General features: G+C 29.9%; 7 protein-coding genes across 7 annotated transcripts; 6 read left to right on the forward strand and 1 right to left on the reverse strand. All coding sequences in view use genetic code 12, as the record gives it.

The window, feature by feature from the left end:
• Positions 1-202: 202 nt before the first annotated feature.
• Positions 203-2293, forward strand: BAS1 (Myb-related transcription factor BAS1; the record flags this gene model as incomplete). The annotated part of the gene is made up of 1 exon (XM_051755751.1): positions 203-2293. The coding sequence occupies one exon, from the start codon at positions 203-205 to the stop codon at positions 2291-2293; it is 2091 nt and encodes a 696-aa protein (XP_051616241.1).
• A 367-nt stretch (positions 2294-2660) lies between these two features.
• VAC7 (Vac7p) lies at positions 2661-5387 on the forward strand (the record flags this gene model as incomplete). Its single annotated transcript, XM_051755752.1, has 1 exon — positions 2661-5387. One exon carries the CDS (start codon positions 2661-2663, stop codon positions 5385-5387), a length of 2727 nt encoding a protein of 908 aa, XP_051616242.1.
• Positions 5388-5448: 61 nt separating this feature from the next.
• On the reverse strand, positions 5449-7726 carry KGF55_001202 (uncharacterized protein; the record flags this gene model as incomplete). Its single annotated transcript, XM_051755753.1, has 2 exons — positions 5449-6933; positions 7214-7726. The coding sequence occupies 2 exons, from the start codon at positions 7724-7726 to the stop codon at positions 5449-5451; spliced, it is 1998 nt and encodes a 665-aa protein (XP_051616243.1).
• Positions 7727-8053: 327 nt separating this feature from the next.
• YFH1 (ferroxidase) lies at positions 8054-8608 on the forward strand (the record flags this gene model as incomplete). Its single annotated transcript, XM_051755754.1, has 1 exon — positions 8054-8608. The coding sequence occupies one exon, from the start codon at positions 8054-8056 to the stop codon at positions 8606-8608; it is 555 nt and encodes a 184-aa protein (XP_051616244.1).
• Positions 8609-10073: 1465 nt separating this feature from the next.
• On the forward strand, positions 10074-11693 carry KGF55_001204 (uncharacterized protein; the record flags this gene model as incomplete). Its single annotated transcript, XM_051755755.1, has 1 exon — positions 10074-11693. One exon carries the CDS (start codon positions 10074-10076, stop codon positions 11691-11693), a length of 1620 nt encoding a protein of 539 aa, XP_051616245.1.
• A 3722-nt stretch (positions 11694-15415) lies between these two features.
• KGF55_001205 (uncharacterized protein) lies at positions 15416-16036 on the forward strand (the record flags this gene model as incomplete). The annotated part of the gene is made up of 1 exon (XM_051755756.1): positions 15416-16036. The coding sequence occupies one exon, from the start codon at positions 15416-15418 to the stop codon at positions 16034-16036; it is 621 nt and encodes a 206-aa protein (XP_051616246.1).
• A 2299-nt stretch (positions 16037-18335) lies between these two features.
• Positions 18336-18692, forward strand: KGF55_001206 (uncharacterized protein; the record flags this gene model as incomplete). Its single annotated transcript, XM_051755757.1, has 1 exon — positions 18336-18692. The coding sequence occupies one exon, from the start codon at positions 18336-18338 to the stop codon at positions 18690-18692; it is 357 nt and encodes a 118-aa protein (XP_051616247.1).
• Positions 18693-23250: the final 4558 nt, after the last annotated feature.

Raw genomic sequence — 23250 nt, forward strand, 5'->3', positions numbered from 1 at the left:
ACGATTATTTATAATTGTTTGATAGCGAACTTTGATTACTTTAAGTATATTATCAAAAATTACTACAAAAGTCAGCACCACACTATATATCACAATAGAGACCCATTTTATATAAATTGGATATTGGAAGTCTAATAAATATATTTGCCAAAAAAACTGAATTTTAACTAATGAAGTAAAGAGAAGTAAAGTTGGAGAGAATATGAATCAAACCGATAACACTAAATCTTCAAGAAAGCGAGTGGTACCAATTGATCCATTAGCAGTAACAGAATCATTAGGGTTTCAGACATTTAGAAAAGGGGCGCGGAAACCTTGGACAAAAGAGGAAGATGCTGAATTATCAAGGTTATTGCAAGTGGAATTAAGTCAAAACAATAATAACATAGATTCAGTTGATTGGGACAAAATTTCAGATTTACTTTCGTCAGACGGTTCTAGAAAAAGTAAGGATTGCCGCAAAAGATGGAGCAACTCATTAGATCCAGCATTGCGTAAAGGGAAATGGACAACGGAAGAAGATGAAATGTTAGTGAGAGCTTTTGAAAAATTTGGTACATCTTGGTTAAAAGTTGCTCAAGAGATAGAGGGAAGAACTGATGATCAATGTGCAAAAAGATATATGGAAGTGCTTGACCCGAAGACTAAGGACAGACTAAAACCTTGGACACAAGAGGAGGATTTATTATTAATTAAACAAGTTAAATTATATGGTACCAAATGGAGAACTGTTTGTAGTGCCTTTGAGAGCAGACCATCATTAACTTGCAGAAATAGATGGAGAAAATTAGTCACCGAAGTGGTTAGGGGAAAAGCAGATCCAATTATTAAAAGAGAAGTGGAAAATGTAACTAATGGTAATTCATCTGAAGTCTTGGAAAACTTGACTCGTCAACAAGAAGAACTATCGAAATCATATGATGATTCAGATGCAGCAAGAAAAGTAAAAAGAAGAAAACTTGAACCAAACAATAACATTAAAACCGAAGTAGAATGGCTTTATCAGTTAAACTCAAAGTCAACAGATGCTGAATTTAAGTCAGAAAAATCTAAAGTAGGAGCTATTAAAGATCGCGAGACAGCTCAATTATTAGTGGACTATGCAAGATCAAATTCTTTACTGATAGTTATTCACCAACATGTGCATCATCATTACTCACTGAATTCTGGACGTGATTCAGGTACACCAGGTAGTATTGTAGAACCCGAAGAACAAATGTCAAGATTTTTGCACTTCAATTATTTACCACCAATGACTCAAGTACCCAAATTAAATTCCTCAGCTCCAAATGTATTTACCGATGCAACTACCACTCAACACCATCATCATCATCATCATCACCACCATCACCAGGACTCGCCACTGGAAAACCTTTTAAATTCAAAGACTGAAGAAGCAAATCGAGGTGAATCAGATCTTTTGAGGTTACTAAATACTGACGATCAAAACGAAAATCGGTCGGATTCAAATGCCATGACTCCTCTTACACAAGCAGTTGAGTTGGCTACTGCTGCTGAAAATTCAAAATTTAAAACTGGCAACAATTCAAAAATGAGACCAAGCACAGTATTGGGTGTAACTAATCAGAAGTTGCATGAAGAGGAGGAGGATGAAGAAGGATTAGATTTTTGGGAAACAATGCGGAATTTAACAGAGGTACCAATACATAAAAACAAAATTCAGCAACGAAATGAAAATTTTGATGTAAATCACAATTTTGGACACTCTCTGAGTGCTCAAAATCAAATGAATGTTCACCAACGACATCAAATGGAACGGCAATTGCTGAACCAACATAGACGAGTTCCAGTTGAAAACCAAGTTACCAACCAAGTGCAAAATCACCGATACTCTCAGCGTCGGTATGAAGGTCAAAATCAACAACCACCTGAATATCAAAATCAAATAGAAAATCAATTTCCAGGTCAAAAGAATTTCCAAAACTCCGAGGAATCAAAAGAACGACCGGTTTCTCAACATCATCCACTACATTATCAAAATAGCTTTACTCGTGAATCCACACCAAAGAAACAACAAACGCAAAATACTTTACTAAATGATGAAGAGTTGGATGAAGAAGATAAAATTTTGGCGAGAGAACTAGGTGAAACAGGTCTAGATCAAGAGCTTCTCAATTCATATGGATTATTTTATAATGTCTACACGAAAGAAGGTTCAACTTTCCCTGAAACTCAACCAAGCCAATTGACTCAAGAGCAGGTTTATCAAAAAAATGAAAGTGTTTATGATCAATGGGGAAGTGAATACATCATACCTTTCAACCCATCATGAATAAAATAAAAAAAAAAACTCATATCTTTTATCATCCTTGTATAATGAAATGTGTATGAATTTTGTAATAATATTTGTAGAATGACATAAACTTATTGCTTATCGTAAATTTTTAACTTAAGCAGCTGGCACAAAATATTTGGTAGCTCAGAAGCACGCATTATTTACGATATCAAATCTAATAAATAAATAATAATACCATTATAATTTACACTATCAAGTACTTTGGGAAAGTTATATTATATATTTCATTTTTAAAGAGTTCAAAAACTCTTTCCACTCAAATACTAAATTCAACTAACTTCATCATATTTATATTTGTGATTCAAATTTTATATGCGTAGGATAATTAGATGATACGACAACTATGTCCAATGAAACTTCAGAAGAACAACGCAATGAAGTACTGAGTCAAAATACGTCTAATGAAACCAATAAGACCATACCAGATATAAACCACACCTCCAATAATACAAAAGTTGACGAGCCAATTAAAGTATCACCGTCAAAGAATCATAAATCGTTAGCAATCAATACAGATCATAGAAATAGAAATTACAAGGACAAAGTTCCACAACAGGGAAAACATATCGTAACGACATCATCGATACTAGACGGTAATGTGCTCAAAAGCCCGTTGTCGACAAATCATTCATCAACAAGTTTAAATCAAATTGGTAACATCTCACAAGCGTCACATTCTCCGAGCCTAAATAAGAATTCAATTTCAAATATTAATAAGTCACTAAAGGCTAAACAAAAAATCATTCACTCTAGAGAACCTCATCCTAAAAATCCAACTTTGATATCCAACATAATAAACAAATCACCTCAATCTACAGTTTTTCCTATTTTACACTCCAAATCCCACAATTCCGACATTGCCCCTACCTTAACCAACTTAAGAAACAATAATAGTGCAGTCTCCACTCCAGGTGTGTCAAATCCAAAACTGACTAATAAGTTGAATAATAATGATGATATTCTGAAAACTCATGAAGCTTCAAGTCAGCAATCTTATATCGATTCGAAACTTTATCCATCGCGGCAACATGTATCGTCACAACCTCAAGATCCTCAAGACAATCCCCAACATCAAATTTCTCAGCCTCCAAAATTTTTACATCAAACTCAACAACAAGCTACTCAGGCTCAACAATCCCAGCAACCTAATTTCATGAATCACCCTAATAATTCTGGACTAAACATGTCCTCGGTCACAAATTTATCAGACACCAACAAACAATCTAAGCACAAAAAAATAGCAAAACAAAGTTCAACTAAAACCGATTTTTTTGCTGCGAAATTAGCGAGTGCCGTTGATGATGTCGAAAGTAGCGATAGTGATGAGACTTTTGTTTATGAAAATGACAATGATGATGATGACGATACCCCAAATCAATTCAACATATTGGATAATGTAAGTGTAAGTGGAAGTATTGGGTTCAATGCTAAGGATGAAGCAGAAAAAGTTAAATCAAAGGGAAATAAGGCTCCGTCGATAGTCAATTCTATGACGAGTGCTAGCCATTTAGAACCTCTTGCATTCAAACGCCAGAATTATCCGGTCCTGTCTTCAATTTCAATTTCCGAGTCTGATAATGGCAAAGCTAACTCCTCACAAATTCATCATACACCAGTTATTGAGCAAAATCAAAATCAAGGTCAAATTGACATTCAAAATACAACAATAGGTCATTCGATAGGTGATATTTATCGCCAGGACGATGCCTACTCATACAACGAAATTGATGATGATATGGTAGAACACGCATCCTCAGAAGATGATGCTGAAAAATTTAATACAGTAGTACCAACACATGCACAAATATCATCATTACAGCATTTGCATGCTCCTTCATCATCTACAACTCATTCGGTTTCCAGCAAAAACACGTCAAGAAAAAACTGTAAATCATCAACAACTTCCTCAAAACTAAGATCCACCACGTCAAAATTATTTGATAAAAAGGGCTCTCAACCAAGAAGATATAGTACTATACCTGACGATATAGATATTGAAGATTTTGACGACGAACTTATATACTACGACAACAATGTTAAGTTTCCACATGCTAATGAATCATCATCTTTATTGAAAAATCCTCAGAAGAAAATTCCTCATTATAGATCATTGAACATGAATCCATCTGGATCTAAACGCCAGAGAAGATACTTATCAACAGGTCAGCCACTAAGTAATTCTGATCATGATTCGAACAAAAATATTTTTCCTTTTCCATATAATGACAATGTTCAACAACCACACCAACAACAACAACAGCAACAACACAATTTTTATTATGATATTGATGATTTTGATCAAAATTCGAACAGATCGTACAATTTTGATCTTCCGGACTTACCAATGCATAAAAAAGGTTCTAGGAATTTTACAAATAATAATCATTTGAATGGACAACCTTTCTATTTAGATCAAAAATTTGAAAAAAGATCAAGTTGCATTAAATCATTTATTTATACATTGATTTGCATTGTGGTCATATTATCAGTCGGATTTATTTTAGGTTTCGTTATGGCAACCACAAAAGATTTAACAGACGTTGGGATTACGTCCATTGAAAATCCAATTGTTAGTAAAGATGAACTTGTTTTCAATATTGTAGTGGAGGCATTCAATCCTGGTTGGTTTAACGTCGATATTAAAGAGGTTGAATTAGATTTATTTGCTAGAAGCGGATACCTTCCAGATGTTATGGATGTGTCCAAAGAATACCACGTTAAAGATTCTTCATCAAAAGTTGAAACCGTGAAATTGGGTACAATAACTAGTTTAGAATCAGAAATGAATTTTGAAGGCGGCTTTTTTTCAAGGGAACCTACTGTCCAAAAAGGTGAAATTAAATTATTGAACCCTGGCAAAAACGTTACATTAATCACCTATTCTAATGACACTGGTCAGGATAATACTGAAAAATGGGAAATAATTAGTGAAAATCCATTTGATTTGATTATTACAGGTGTCTTGAAATATGAATTACCACTAGGTGCAAGCACTAAATCTGTCGTTGTTAGAAAAACAGGTTATATTGATCCTACGTTGTACTATTTTAATATTACGAAGAGTGGATAAAATGTATTTGTTTATGTACGTGCTAAATAGCTATTTACAAAGCCATTATTTGATTTAATAGTCATCCTGTTTGTATGAAGTCATATTTTTGATATCTCTTTTTCAATCGCACTTTGTGAAACCTAGGCTCGAAAGATGTGGCTTTAGCGTTGGCATTACTGATAAAGGGGTTCATTTCCATTAAATGTTTTTCCTCTGGTGGTTCAATTACGAATTCCAACAAAAATTTTGATAAAAAAACATACATTTGATTCATTGCAAGATTTTGTCCGATGCACATCCTAGAACCTGCTCCAAATGCAAAATGTTGAAACTTTTTAGCTTTGTAGTTAATCATACCTTCCTCATCCAACCAACGTTCAGGTATATATCGAAAGCATTGATGAAAATAGGTAGGATCATGATTCGCGGCGTATGCGTTCATTAAAAGCATCGTGCCAGAAGGGACTAATATATTTTTATAATGTATTGGTTTAGTGGTCTCTCTTGGTAATCCCAATGGTAGTACAGTGAAATGCCGCAATGATTCCAAAAGAATTGCAACAATATAAGAATTGCTTTTTTCATAATTATTGGAACTGAGTAATCCATAGCTGTTGTCTTCATTTTTAAAATATTCCTTTGCTTTAGATTGTAATATTAATCCAGTCTTGGGTTGTGATAAAGCTCCTAAAGTATAATCCAAAGTCAAGGGCGTGTTATCTAAACCTGCACTTACCAAGGTTAAACAAATGCTATTAATTTCCTGATCAATTAAGTCATACTTACATTTACCCTGAATTAACCTCCCAACTAAGCTATTCATGCATTCCTCGTTTCCTTGATCCATTCCCTCCAATAACCTTTTGTACAAATAAGTCATATACTTCTCTCTTTTTATTGAACACTCCCGGGCAAATTCTGTATTGTTCACTAAGGGCAAGAATCTTAAAAATTGTATTGCATCTTGAATATTTGAAAACGGTGATCTCAACCTTATGATTTCGCTTTCATTTCGAATAATGTTAATGAAAAGCTCCTTATCTTTCCCAAAACAATCTAAAACTAAGCCATAACTCATGTGTATACAACATCTTAACACGAAGAATTGAAAGTAACTTCTTAAGTTGATCGACTCACCCTCTTTGAAATCTTTGACGATTTGCCCCACAATATAACAACTTTCACTCTTAATTATAGGTAACAAAGTCTCCAACGAATTTTTTTTCAACAATGAACCCAAATGCTTCCTTTTGGTTTTAAAAGTGAAGCTGAAAGGAGTAGTGCCAATTGTATAGCTTTGATAGGAACTGACAACATTATGAAATGTATAACTCATAGGACGTGAATTATTTTGACAAGAGTGCATGATCCATAAATTTGCTACATCCTCATATGAATTAACTATAATAACTTTTTTTGAACCAACTTTAATTTGAAAAATTGATTGATTATATTTTCTCCACCAAAAATAAAATACAAAAGAAGGATTAGATTGTATTTCAAACCAATGACCAAATATAGGAATTTCTGTTGGAATTTTGAAAATTTCTTTGACGCCTTCATTCTTATTCGTGATATCAGAAATTATTAAAATTAGCAAAATACTTACACAAATTGAACATACTAGCTTAAATGTGTCCTCGGAGACAAAATTGATACTTAGTGTAATAGCCATTAAAATGTAAGCATTTGATTAGCAAGTGGATTTAAGCAAATGGTTGTTGAAAGCTAAATCTAAAAGCAAATGGATTTGAAATTTATTCCGATCTCTACCTTATAATGCAAACCATCGCGAATTTGAACACAAAAAATCTAATATAAGATCTCAAGTAGCCTTGTTAAACCATTGCCTCTTTTTCTTCCCCAAACAATTGATTCTTGTAAAATTCTCGTTGTTGTTGTTCTTTCGCATAATTTGTTTCTTCTTTTATTAACTCGTCTAAATCATAATCATATGAATTCGGATCAGTGTTTAAATCAAGTTTCTCTTTTCTTCTTTTCCTTAATTCACCATCAATATTTCCAGAATGATCTGATAAACCATTATTTAATTGAATTTTGATAGGCATGTCTTCTTGATTTAACTTCAACCTATCCTTTAAAGCAGCTGCACTATGTTTTAAAAATCCCTCATCTTTGTTCTCTTCACCACTAAGAAAACTGTCTGGTGAAACATATCCATATTCATTGTTGTTTTTGGCCAGAATCGAAGGTTCATGATTATCTCTCTTCTTATTCTTTGTTTGATATTTATGATGATTTGATTCAATTTTCACTGACGTTAAACCTGAATAATATGGTAACAATAGCATCAAAATGCAGATGATAATTGCAATGAATATGATTAGTAAAAACATTTTTAATAATAGAAAACTTGCTTGAGCAGAATATTCAGTCTCTCATATAATTGAAAATTGAAGACTATGAATTGAAGCTGAAAAATTTAATGATCTTTTTGGTAAGTTAAATCAAGTTCTAAAAATTGAGAAGATTTGGTAGCAGATAATCATCGCTAATAGTTATGATTTTAATTCTAACCGACTTTTAAAGATTTCTCGGTCAGATTCAACTAATTTTATAGATTTGTGGAGACACTAACTTCAGCCATTAGAATAATATCATTCAAATCAATTGATCTTTGAATTATACATTTAAACGATCGAGCTACAAGATATCAGAAAAGAATGTTTAGAAGTCTAATAAAAGTTAGTTCTTTTCGAAGCTCCAAGCATTTGATAAATTCAAAGTCAATCAAAAATTTTAGCCACACATTCCAAATATTCAATTACAACCTAATATATCGCAAAAATATCAATCATGAAAACCTTTCAAAAAATATCAGTAAAAGATTCTACTCAGTTAGTACTCAAGGAGAAAATTTGGAAGGTAAAATAGACAAAATTCTGGATTTAGAGTATAATAATATATCAAATGAATATCTTGATAATTTAGCAGAATCTTTAGAAGATTTGAATGAAGAGTACGAACAAGTTGATGCAGAACTTAGTCATGGGGTTTTAACCTTACACTTACCACCTCATGGAACCTATGTGATAAACAAACAACCACCAAATAAACAAATATGGTTAAGTTCACCGGTAAGTGGGCCAAAAAGATATGATTTAATTGAAGGAAAATGGATCACTTTGAGAGATGGAACTGCTTTAACTGATTTATTGGAAAATGAAATATCTAGTGCATTGAATATAGAATATAAATTTAAAGACTTAAATAATTAAGTAATAAAGATAGAATATATATTTATTATCTAACGGATTTTGTCAGAGTTCTGGAATATAAAGATCGAACTAAAGAAATATGGGGCCTGCTTATTCTTTTGAAGTTAGAGCTTTTTGAATTTTCATACCTAAAGACTCATTCAAAATTTCATGAAACTTTTACTAATTTTTTGAGAGCTTTGAAGGAAGAATTAGAAAACATGTTAAACTTGATTACGTTCATTAGTTCTAACATGGTGCAAGTAGTAGGTTCATAACAACATCTAACGAAAATTCCGCAAATAAAAGAACAATTGAATATTCAACTAGATATTACGTAAATTGGTATAAATTGCTTACTAAATCTATCTCTCATCCAAATTGCACTTTTTGGTTTAATTTCCTTCCTTAAAAGATTCTCTTGCGTAGACTCTATAATAGGTTACAGATCTATATTCAAAATTTATTTTCAAGCTACATTTGTTATTCATCCACTTATTCAAGCTATAAAACATCCATCAAATTATTTGGTACATCTAACTTGACTATAACTTATGTCCATAATAGACAGAATAAATGAAATTAGTGTTAAGTAGAGCGGAAATAATTTACGAATAAGGAAACTACTTAACTATATAGAATGCTTACCTAATAAATAAGTTACATAATAGAAAAAATGAAAAGAATTGAAATCCCAAGCAATCACTAATCATCAAACGCTTGCAATAATAAGAATATGGCAAAACAAATTTAAGGTAGATACTTTCGAATTGCATCCAGCAGAACCAAGACCCATTTTAAAGCATTGACTTAGTCACTCAAAAGAACCCAGCTACGTCACCAATTTAATAAATGAGAATACAAATGAAATTAACAAAATAGAACGAAGGGTCAAAAAAAAAAAACCGATAGCTTAAAGGTTTTTTTATACCCTATAATTCCGATTTAAGTTTCAGCTTTATCGAAGAATATAAAGAATGTGTCGAAGATTTTCAGAATGGATTATCAGAGCAGAAGAAGACGAATTGAAATTGGATATTGAAATTAAGGAGGAAAGACTTCTTTAACGAAAAAATGAGCGAACTCACGTCTGCTGGAAAGGATGTTGTTACAAATCAAGCTCTCAGCACTTAGTGACCATTATATGGCAAAATAATCAAAAAAGTACGCTATCAGGTAAATTACAGGAAGATTTCGAGAGGTTATAATTGCATATTTTAAATTGAACATTTTATAAAAATATTACTAATGATTCTGTAACTGACGTTTATTATAATTTATCATTTATGTCATAACATTTGAAAATGCGACTTTGAGTGTATGGTTACACAAAATCAAATAGATTTTTTATGATTTTTATTATTATTATTATTATTATTATAGAGATAATACACATATTATAAGATATTCAAATATAATATAATCAATTTATAAAATTAATTATTTTTACAACCAAGATTTTCATTATGATCAATTTTTAATCAACATGAATCAAAACCGAAATCAACAATTACAAGCTCAACAATATAATCCAAGATCATTCAATTTACCAGTCGATCAGAATATTGATTATATATATACTAATTGGGAGCATTATAATGAGTATTTTATAAAAACATTCAGAAGTTTAGCTGCTTTGCAACAATGTCAAGAAGTATTAGTAATCGGCTTGCAACTATTAGCAGTTCTGCCCAGTGCGTACAAATGTACACACAATGATAGATGTGGGGCTATGTTAATCACAAATTATATTGACTTGAAGATACTAATCACAAGTAATCATTACGGTCACCAATGCGTCCTAAATGAAAACTTTCAGCAACACTTCTTGGCGTTCCAACAAGGTTTTTTAACAAACAAAAATTATTTGAATCAGCTTATCATCAACAAACAGACCAATTTATTACCTGAATCAACTGAAAACCTTATTGAGTTTCTTCGTCAACAACTACAACTTAGCTACTTGAATTATAATAACGTAACAAGACAGAATTATTTTATTTTTTATTCTAAAGATTTATTAGGAAGTACAATGAAACAGGATTATGCTATTAGCTTCATGTTCTTAGAAGATTTTTCTAGATGTTACATTATCTATAACGAAAATCATTTGGTCATAGTTGTAATCAACGGTGACAACCATAATCTTAGGGATATTATACAACACCATATTGGTTACAAATTCTATAGAATCTTATTGGCAGAGCCTGACTTACAAATTTTAGAATTTGATCATAATTTGAGTAATGTACATGTAAATAAAGCCAGTTTATATCAATATTTTCAACTACCAGGAACTGCAATTGATGAATTGAACAGAATGATGACTTTAAAACAATTCAAAAGTTGTTTAGAACGAAATGTTGGTAGAAATTCAATTGTTAGAAGATTTTATGGTTTTTTTGAACTTAATAATGAAGCTGGTGTGGGGGACCAACGTGAAGTCAAATTTTTACCCTTTTACAATTTATCGTTAGTCAATTGTAAAAAAAGCTTTCAAATATTTTATATTATAAAATCATTTACTTATTACAAAAATCACTATGAAGATATCCCAACTATTAGAGAAAATATTATGCTCCATAGTCATAATTCCGATATATCAAATTATAGTAGAGTTCAACAAATATGTGGACGCTTGGAAAATGAAGATCATTTAATAATTGATATTTTACCAGATGAGGTAATCAACCAGGAAATGCCAGACAATAACATGGAAATTGAAGAAGAAGACAATAATGATATAATGATTGATATATTATCAGATGAAGAACATACAAATGAAATTGGTAATGTGCCAGATGCGGAATCTACAAATGAAATGGATAATGTGCCAGATGCAGAACCCACAAATGAAATTATTACTGTGCCAGATGAAGAATCGACAAATGAAATTATTACTGTGCCGGATGAAGAATCGACAAATGAAATTATTACTGTGCCAGATGATGAAAGCAATAATAATGATATAAATTATGATGGGAGAAATGATGTTATTATTGATAATGGGAGAAATGATGTTATTATTGATGATGGGAGAAATGATGATATTGCTGAAGCCAACACCCAAAGGATCTTTTTTAATCCTTTCAAAGCAGCTAAATAATGATAGTACTAATGGTCATGCAAATAACAATAAAAGGGTAGAAAACACATATGTAAATCATTTTTTCATTTCGAATAATAATTTTTACACAGGGTCGAGTTGGCGCAATAATTGAATAACTATATTTTGCATAAAGTGGTATATAAATTGCTTAATAAATTTGCTTCTCATTTAACTGCACCTTTTAAATTTGTTTGCCTTCTAAAAATTTCTGCCGTGTAGACTCTATTTAGTTTAAGCAGACTTAGCCTAATAACAAAATTTATGTTCAAAATTTAGTTGTTATTCTCTAGCTCATCCATACTAGAAAATGAATACTGCATCATTATAAAAGCTATCTGTTGTTGTTATTTGAAATAGTAAGTACGTCTGTAATTCGTAAATGGCTATATCAAAGGTTTTTCGTTTTGAATCTGTTGCTGTAGACTCAAGTTAATTTTGTTTTTTCATTATTGATTGTTTATTAAATTAGTAGTCTAGCTTGCTAAACAGTAAAAGAATAAATTAAGTCTAAAAGAAAAGATTTCTAACTAATAATTTCTATATACTTATTTCGTAGTTTAATTTTGAATTAGCAGTTCAGTTTTACCCACTAAAAACCTCTGCATTTTGTTATATTTTTTTTATTTTCTTACTATATTGTCTTTTGAAAGTTCATGATATCATTTTGATAAAGTATTTAAACTTAATCAAAAGGTAGAAATACTGGTTTCCATTTGTTGATTTGGTTGTCGGAGTGTTTCAAGTTAATTAATTTCAATTCAAGCAAAACTTGATCATTTTTTTAGCTTAGGGATCTTTTGAGTCTGTGTCAGCATATTTCTTCAAACTATAGATTCAATTGAGTTGTTTCGATTAGAAGGTAAAGTCCATACTTTTATTTATTTTTGACAACCAATAAATTTCTTTTGTTACAACCCTTGAAAATATTCACTTGATTAATATGATACAATTTTTGATCTGGTGAAATTATTCCTTTTGCCGCTTGACTTTTTTCTGTGATATTTTGTTGCAAAATGATGGGTATTGCAGTTAATTTTTCGGAAGAGTGTTTTCGTACGTAGTTCATGATCAATTAATGTTCGCCTCAAATAACTGCGTTTAGTTGTCAGTATGCCGTACTTGAAATTTGCTGAAAGAATTATTTTGTTGTAATGTATTTGACCAAGTTTATCTTGATCAGAACATACAGTTAGTGGTTTTTGAACAAATCTTTAACTAAATGGTTTTGTTTTCAAAATGTGTCTTACTTTTTCCAAAGCTAAATTAACAATAGCAACATCAAAATGAAATGTTAGTTTCAGTGCAAATGGATTTTTCGTGATTGAAACTTGTAAGTAGAACATCTGAACCCTCACCAGTTCATAATTTTTAGGATTGAATATGGGCCTGGATAAAGTAGTTGCACTTAGCATGTTGGACTATTGAATTTGAAAAAGATGAAGCTCTAGAAGTATAAATGGTAGTAAAACTTTGAGCTTAATAGAATGACTCAAGAACCTTTCATTTTAAACTATAGCGGTATCTAAAGCTTTGATTTTTGGTAGTGGATGATGAATGAGCAAGCCAATTGTGTTAACACAATCTTGACACTTCACTATGAAGGTAATGAAATAAACATATGATCGAAAAAAGTCTCAAAAGATGAAGAATTTTAAAGTAAGTTAGTTACACGTTCTTCACAAACTTGATTAGTAACAGTTGAACTCAATAAAAGTAACATTTTCCTTTCTGAATCTTTTGTTTGAAATGAATATTCAACTTTGGTGTCACATAGGTTTACTATTAATTATAGGCAGTGAGCAAGTAAAATATTGCAATATGATAATTTTTTCAGTACCAGGTTAAAATAACTTTAATGCAGATTATGTTGAAAATATTGAACAAGGAAATTCTTGAGCCTCAATGGACTTTCATTCTTGAAACTCCATATTTCTTAGAAGCATTAATGGATCCGCCATAATTTGGTGAAGTTGGTGGTTCACTTTTAATTATTTTCAATGATCTTTAAACTTGTGAAATCTGTTGAGTTGATGTTGAACTTTTAAACAATATGTACGGCATAAGATATGAAATTAATTCATTAGATATTTAAAAGCGTAGCTGGTAAATCTTGATACGGATTAATCAGTTTGGAAATGCTTTGATTATTTCACCAAATTTTGGTAAAACATTATTAGGTACGTGAACAAAATAATTCGAAATGGTTAATATAAAACAGTTCATCGCAAAATAAAAATTGAAACATAAATTGAATTGAGGCTGGTGTATTTGGTAGCTCTGTTATCTTTTACTAATAGCCTAGCAAATGAACTTAAAGGAAATTTAATAAGTCTAGCTTTAACAACTAACTGATAGTTGTAATTTCTATAATGAGTACTTGATGGAAGTATACATGTTTTTTATCTTTTCGTGTTTGGACCGCACAAAACGTTTTGTTGTTATTTTTCAATGAACTGTTAGATTCAAATTTTATGGCACGAGAGGCTCAAATAAAGAGCTTTCTATGCAATGCTTAATTTCATTTAAAAAGTAATATTTTATCAAGATCATTAAATAATTTACAAAAATTCAAAAGATGGAAAGAACGGTTTTGTGAGAGATAGCTTAGTTTCTTGGAAATTCATTCTAGAGTTTGGTTTAGTGTATAGGCTAAAAGATGCATAAAACCTTTTGTAAATATATCAATCCGCAATTAGATTGAAAGGAGTATCTATATCCAGCTTGATGTTTATAGGGAATTGTAATATTGATGGTTTTTTACATATATTCTATTTGGGTATTGTAAGGCTGTTTCTTTTTTTTATCCTTCAACTTACAAATATGCATCAAATGAGTTGTCAAATTTACAATTACAAAATGTAGTTAGCTGCATTGTTGTGCAAGTGAAGGAAAAGTTTGAAACATTATATTTGTGATCTAAGATAAGATTATAACCGTCTTTACCCCTTACATATGACGTCAATTTATGGTTTAAATAGTTTTTTCTTGTCTTAAAATACGAGATTATATGTTAAAAGACTTTTAAATTATTAACAAATGAAGAATTATTCCTGCAGCAATATTGTTGATTTCTTAACTATGTAATTATGATACTATTAAATAAGGTGATTAATTGAGAAATTAAGTATTAGTGACCAAGAATAAGATCAAAAATTAATAATTTTAAACTAAACAATAGAATATAATTACTTACTTACAGTACTTTATATACAGGAGATATACGAAGTCTAAAATCAATTATTTTAAACTTTAAATATGAAACAATTAGATGATTTTGAATATAAATTGAGTTGAAAGTAATATATGGACCAACCTTGTTACTTTATTTTGCAAATTGATTTATCTTTATAGAATTACTATTCATTGGTATAGATGGTTAGTATATATTAATATACTATTAACTACTAATGCTACACTTTTTATTGTGATTATAAATGTTTATATAATTTTACATATATTAAGTAATTAAATATTGTGTAATATATTACATAATATATTATATATTATATTACCATAGTATTATATTCTTACCCCTATTAACTAATTAACAAAACAAATTCTATAAAGTTCTATTAAGTATTAATATTAATAACATATAAATAAAATATAAACAAATAAAATTTTAAATTTATTTTATATCACTTTTTCTTTTTCAATTTATTATAAACTTCAAAAGACATCTTCAAGAACTTCGATTTCATTTAAGAGCTCACTGCATAATGAGCTCTTTTGACGAAGATCAAAATCAAATTCAAAATAATTTATTTGAAGCACAATTGGATTATGATTTCTCAATTGAGAGAAAAAAAACCTTAAAAAAATTATCACGGTCAATTGATATCTGTTGTTTGTTAGAATATGATGAAGAAATTTCTGATAAAGAAATTTTGGATTTAGATAATGTATTGAAAAAAGAGTTCGTAAAAAGACGAGCTATTCTAGCAAAATTAAGAATACAAGATGTAAAATTAAAATTAAAAAAAATTTTTAAAGTTGAAGGTACAAAAGACTTGATTCAGCAAATTGATATTTTAGAAAGAGAAGTTGATATCAATTCAAAAGAACTTGGAAAAATTGCTAATTGGTCAACAAAGGACTTTGGGTTAAAAAAAGAATTGAATAACGAGCTGCAAATTAAGGAAAGATCAATTGAAAAAGCTCAATTACTAATAGATTTATTAAAAATTTATCAAGAAATTTATTATTATTATTCAGAAACACTGATTTCGAAAGTTAATCGAGATCTCTTCAATGAATTTAAAGATAGAATAAATCAAATTAATGCAAAATTGGAAAGATTCGAAAATAGGGAACGTATTAAATCTATATTGAATTTGTAATTATGTTGATGGTTCTTCTTGTAAGACTGATGATGAGATTGATTAATGATTATACAATAGTAACACGAGTCAAAACTTCAATTTTCAAATAAACTAGAATCATTTTGATCTATTTTTTTTAACTAAATAGTAATTTGCATATAGTATTACTTTAACTAATAAATATATTTACTTCTTGTAATTATTAATATAGAGCGAAACTTTCAACTTAGCCCTACTAAAAAATATTGAATGGTAACTGCAATAGTCACTTCTTCTACTATATGTTGTCTCATTTAAATTTTATTCCTCTTGGTCCTTTAAGCAAGGTTGATTATACTTATAAATATCGATACAAATGTACATTATTAAAAATTTCGAATATTACAATTTTAATTTAATAAAATTTTATTAGTTTCGTGTAACAACTGAAGCAACTCTATTCATTTTTACTCATCATCAACAAAATACGTGTTATCTACTAGATCTTTAAAATTTTGTTTTTTTGTGATATTCATCCTCAGATATTACATAGCAAGTTGATTCCTAATGTTTTTCCGACTTATCCTACTTTAGCTTTAAATTATTAGCAAGGGTACAAATATACGCTTTTATAATGGTATTCATAACTGTCCTCAGTTTAGGTTATACAAGGAAAATGATTTGGATTCACACATTCAAATAATGATAATTCAGTAATAAGGTTATAAATTTTTTTCCTTAATATATTAGAGTTGATCAAATTTATTCCATTAGTCAATTTCAATAACTCTCAAAATATTTTATTAGTAAAGATCATGTAAAGATTGGTTCTGGTAGTAATGGAAATTCATTGTTCTCAACTAATGAATCTAAAATCACATAATGTGGTTTCAAAGGATAAGATCATACTTCCATGTCAACATGATGGTACATAGACTCAAAATCAAAATTGTATAGAGTCAAACTATATTTAGAGCCAAGAATAGAAACATCTTCAACTGACCTCCAAGAAATGAAATGAGTACCGAATTTATCAACATATAATAAAAATTACATTGGATCATTGTATTGGTGTTTGAACATGAACAAAACTATGGCATAACGATATTTAAAGCAAGCCATAGCAGCATGACAAAATCGAAGCAGAACATAGTCAAAGCATTACAAAGTCAAATCATAACGAGATTGAAGCATTAACAATGCCATAGCATTTAAAAAAGAGGAAATAGAAGAAAGGATCCCCTGTGAGATAGCGAATTTTATCGAAGTTTAATTCAAAGTCAATTTTTAAGTTCAGATCTGTTCAAAGTTGTTTATAACCTTAGTAATATATTCATCCTCAATCAAATCCTCACGTATATATCTAGCAGTATGGGTAAAGAAATAACATTACAGGCAATTTTTAAGATGTATCTTTACTTGGTCCCTTATGGTTGTTTCTTTTTTTTCATCAATCAACATACAAATGTACCTTAAATGAATTTGAAAGATTCACAAGTACAACATGCAAGTTGCTGCATTGTTGTGCAAGTGAAGGTAAAGTTTGAAACATTATATTTGTACTTCAATATCTCATAACCGACCTACCTACCCCTTACTTATGACGTCAATTTACGATTTAGTATTTTTTTTCTTATAATACGAGATTTCGTTGAAAACTTTTGTATCATTAGCAGATGAACTAATTGTCCAAAAAACAAATCTTTCTATAGATTTGTCATCTAGATAGCTACTTATGTAATTATTCTACTATCAAATTTGTTGACCAATTTAAAAATTAATTCTAAGAATAAAAATTAAATTAAATCAAACAATAGATTTAAAATAAAGTTTAAATTACTTGTGTTATTATTATAATACAATTCATGTACAAAGTCTTAAAGCAATTGATCTAAACTCTAAATTTAAAACATTTAAAATACAGAAAGAGTCGAAGGGATCAAAATGAATAATGTTTGTTTTTTAAACTGAACTATTATTATAGAAGTACAATTTATTGGTATGAATGATTTATATTGATTATATATTACTATATTATTACTACTACTATACTCTATATATATTGATAATAATTGTTTATATAATCTACAAATTAAGTGATTGAATATTGTGTAATATATTATACAATAGTATTAATATACTATTACTATACTACTACCCCTATTAATCATTATTATTAATGCTATAAAGTTCTATTAAGTAATATTAATATATAAACAAAATATAAACAATAGATTTTTTAAATTTATTTTATATCAATTTTTCTTTTCAACTTGTTTTACATTACTTCAAAAGTTTATATTAAAAACTTCAATTTATTTCAAGAGCTTATTGCAAAATGAGTTCTTCTTATAAAAATCAAAATCAGAATCAGAATCAAATCAATAATTTGTTAAATGAAGAAGGTAAATGCTTTCAAGAAATTCAAGAAACCATTTCATTATTGATCGCAGATGTGGATCCAAACTTACTGGAAGAAGAAAAATTAGAATTGCAAATTGAAGCATGTTGTCGATTAATATCAGTTTCAGATAAAATTACTCAATTCGAAAGTGAATTGATTAATGATTTAAAAAGACATGATCATGATTATGTTTCTTTACAAAAATTTATTAAAGAAAAACAAGAACAGTTAGACTTCATGATTCAAAATTTGACATCCCCAAAATTGAGTTGGTTGCATTCAAAAAAGTGAATGATCATTTCTAAGATAATCATGGTGATGATATTGATGATAAACTCAAATAGCTACTTTTTTAACGAGTAAATTGCATATAGTATTAGTATAATTAAATATATATTCGCTTTTGTATAAATTTATTACAGACTAGAGCGAAATTTCTCAACTTAACTATATCACCTAATGACTAAAAACTTTTGAAAAGCAATGTAATATTCTTCAAGTCAAAAGTTTGCCCTATTATTCAAGTTTAACACTTCATTGTTCATTAAAGCAAAGTTAACTTAAGGTATAAATTACCGTTACAATGCACATATTTGAAAGTTTTAAATTTTTTCACTTTCAAAAATAGAACCTTATTTGATTGCAAAATTTTGTGAATTACATGAATCTATTATAACAATTGTGTTAAGTTCAATTCAAATGCATGTTGTTCTATACAAAATTTTGGTTATTAGACTATTGTGATACTGAATGTATCCTCAAATAGTATATTGGAAAGCGATATTTTATATATTTTTTAAATCGTTTTATCAGCTTTTAATAATTAACTAACGTAGGTTTGACTGCCAAATGAAAACTTTTAAATTGAAGTCACTCACTTTCTACTAGCTTTAAAAGCAAAATTTACCGAGATCATTGGAAGAAGGACTTGGGTTCTAAAATTCAATTTTTTTTAGTCTAAAAATGAGATTACATATTAATTTTATTAAAGTTTTAGCTAAATGAGTGTTGATCGGGATCTGTCACCAAGCAAAATTGATAATTGATATAAAAACGGCTTCGGTACTAAAGACAACTCCACACAAGGTCCTGAGCTTATTAACAATTAGAGACTATGCTTAACGGAATTTCGCATAATCAACTCTCCACACTAAAGTAACAAATTTAAAACTCAAACACATCGAGCATAGAGCATATCAAATTTGAACTCAGCAAAATTGTAGCATATCAAAATAGTGAAATGGAGCATACCAAACAAATAAGTCCAGCATATCAAAATAGCGAAATCGAGCATACCAAACAAATAAGTTCAGCATATCGAAATATTGATTTCCAGCATAACAAAGAAATAAAATTTAGCATATCAAAATAGTGATTTCCAGCATATCAAAGAAATAAAATTCAGCATATCAAAATAGTGAATTCCAGCATATCAAAAAAATAAAATCCAGCATATCAAATTAGTGAATTCCAGCATAACAAAGAAATAAAATCAAGCATATCAAAATAGTGAATTCCAGCATAACAAAGAAATGAAATCAAGCATATCAAAGTAGTGATTTCCAGCATAACAAAGAAATAAAATCCAGCATATCAAACTAGTGATTTCCAGCATATCAAAGAAATAAATTTCAGCATATCAAACTAGTGAATTTCAGCATAACAAAGAAATAAAATCCAGCATATCAAAATAGTGATTTCCAGCATATCAAAGAAATAAATTTCAGCATATCAAACTGGTGAATTCCAGCATAACAAAGAAATGAAATCCAGCATATCAAAATAGTGATTTCCAGCATATCAAAGAAATAAATTTCAGCATATCAAAGTAGTGAATTCCAGCATAACAAAGAAATGAAATCCAGCATATCAAAATAGTGAATTCCAGCATAACAAAGAAATAAAATCCAGCATATCAAAATAGTGATTTCCAGCATATCAAAAAAATAAAATCCGCATATCAAACAAATATAGGCATAACAAAAAAAAAACAATGAGCATAGTATACCTCGAATATACTAATCCTGGGAACGTGATTCAAATAAGAATTCAAACTAGAAAGCTTTATTGAAACCTGCCGATGAAATCTTTCCCGAAATTGGCAAACGATTGAAACATTTGCTTAAATAAACTTATTTAAATTACAATCCAAACACACCGATTTCATAAAAATTTAAAGTTAATAAGAAATTAACAATGAGCTGTACAACCAATACGTAGCAATAATCAGCACCACACCAAAATTCAAACGATAGCATATAGAAGTTCAGATGAAGCAAACAGGATCTGAATAAACCCACATCAAAATCAAGTTAACACATCATCCCAAATTATTAAATACAGGATAACATAAGTTTTGCATGCCCAAATTTGAGATGCAACATGGATTAAATCCAAAAATACTTGATAGGTAAAAAATACTGTGATAAACAACAACAAATTTAGATTGCTATTAATTGATTGCTGCTGCGGCGGTCATAGATTGACCGTCACAACAAGTTTTTTCTCCAACAGTCGTATTTCATGAATACTTTATATTCTCTATAAATTTGTTTTATCTACATGCCCGAAACTATTTTTTTTTTGATTCAGAAACTAATGAGCAAAATTTAAGCTACACACGGCCGGTTTAGTCAAAATCATCAAATCACTTTTGTATGAGCCCAGGCATGTCTGTCGGTATTTTAATCCCCTATAAGTATAAAAATATTTATATCAATCGTCAAGTATAATAACGAAAATATATTCAACATTAAAGCAGACATATAGTAAATACTAATAACGAATTTCGATAATAAAACATAGATTAAGATGTACTTACCTAAATATTGAGAGGCTCTAGTAATAATAAAATACAAAAGAACGAAGATATGTAAAATTAAGAGTAACTGCACTAAAACAGTAGATCGATTATCCATGAATCAGAGTGGCGAAACAATCTGAACTGCTGAGAACATATCATAACTATAAAATGGGACTGCTATGTGAACCGGAACTGTAATGCTATTTATTATCCCTAAAGATGAGTCGCCTGAAATAAAAGGATATATGTTAAACATACAGATATTCAGTACAAAATTGTTCTGATTCCCCCAAAAAGTTTATCATTTTGCTGTTTAGATTATATGACTTTATTTAAGAACTTGGTTGACGAAACATTGATTTCTATGCGAAAAGCGATTTTAGTATTTCAGTAAGTTTTCCGTTCATGTGGGAGGTGGTCATCCATATGGGTTTTTGGTCAGCTTATTCAAAAAATAATCACCGAGAGTACCTTGTATATGTTTTTAAATATTTGTGGTAGGTACAATAATATTCGCGACTCTAGATGTGCACTTAGATTTACTACATCGGTTAGATTTATGTTCATCAGGTTCTAAACTAGTATGCGATCATCCGTTAGTTTTGGCAGCTTGGTTGGGAATGAGGCTTCAAGTCAAGCTTTGGTCAATAGATTAGCCAACCTTAATTTTACTTGTTAAAGTTTACGATTCGAATGAGTGATTTTAATTCAATTGACGCTTTTCATGCTTTAACATAATCCATTCATCAACGTCAAAGCTGTTTGATTATTCTAATCATTGAATTTCCAATCCAAAATATGCTAGAACGAGTTATTTGCTTATTCTGGGGGTAGGTGTTTGTATAATTCGAGGTATTTATATTACTTGAGGTATTTGTAATCTCTATCATCTGTCATCTAGCGTATGAGTCCTTATGAGCATTTTGCTTCATAGCAGGTATTAGGTTCTGGTATTCCGAAGCTCATTGTATCGTTGATATTCCCCGTATTAATCTGACGAAATGTTTAGCGTCTTTCGTTTTACAGTCTGCTTGATGCCATCAATTTAACATACTTGGGTGAATGTTGGTTAAATTCGTAACCACTTATCTACGGGGACTGATAGAGTCGGCATATGTTGCTTTGATCTGAGAGAATACCCAGAAGTTTCCGCTAGCTTTTGAAATACACGTTATATCACATGATTCGGAGTGGACTTATTTAAATTATCAATCATCTGCAGTTGTTAAACCTTTCCCTTGCATTATCGATAGATTAGGGTTGAGAAGTTACGATCTATTACGTAGATTTAGCAATATCCTGTACTGACATGTGTATAGTTTTGACGGGCTAGAAGGAATAACGAAGAATTACGATATGCACCGTTGTACAAAGTGATTTATTAGTTGTGCTATCTATATTTAGTGTGTATAATCTGGAGGGGGAATGATTGGGAAACAGTGTAGAATTGAGCTAGTAAATCAGCCTTAACTGCTAATGAGAAGTTTAAATTAAATTGCTTTTGTATTAGTGTATAAAAAGAAATGAGTTTTTTACTTTTATGGACTGATCAATTCAAATTTGAATAGTACTTATTTGTTGAATTGAATACCCAAAAGAGACTTCATTAATATGTTGGATCAAAGTTATCAATGTTACCTTTGTAGTAGTGTGAGTGACGATCCATGCTTGTTGAGTTATTTAATTTTGTTATCATTGTCGGGTTCTAGAGTGATGATGATCGGATGATTGTGTGCATAAACTTGTGGGTGTTCAAACCCCTGTTTATGCGATTCAGTTCATTTTCAAATTTGTGCATGATTTGCATAAAGTTCCCCGAAGTCTTGTTGACTTCATTCGTTGGTCAAATCATGTCCCCCTTGTAACGATGGAAGTTGTCTTTACCAGCTGTAAACAAGAACAAAATAATATACATAGTGCATTATCGTGGTAGTTCGTGTTGAGCATCAAAATTATGCAGTAAATATTTTACATGAGCATTACACGGCGTTAAGAAGCTTACATCTAGCGTCAAAAGTGTTAAAAGTAGGTTCTACTTCACTGGTA

This window comes from Candida pseudojiufengensis (assembly GCF_024610245.1).
Source record: "Candida pseudojiufengensis strain CBS 10847 chromosome Unknown scaffold2, whole genome shotgun sequence".
Classification (NCBI taxonomy): Eukaryota; Fungi; Ascomycota; class Pichiomycetes; order Serinales; family Debaryomycetaceae; genus Lodderomyces; species Lodderomyces pseudojiufengensis.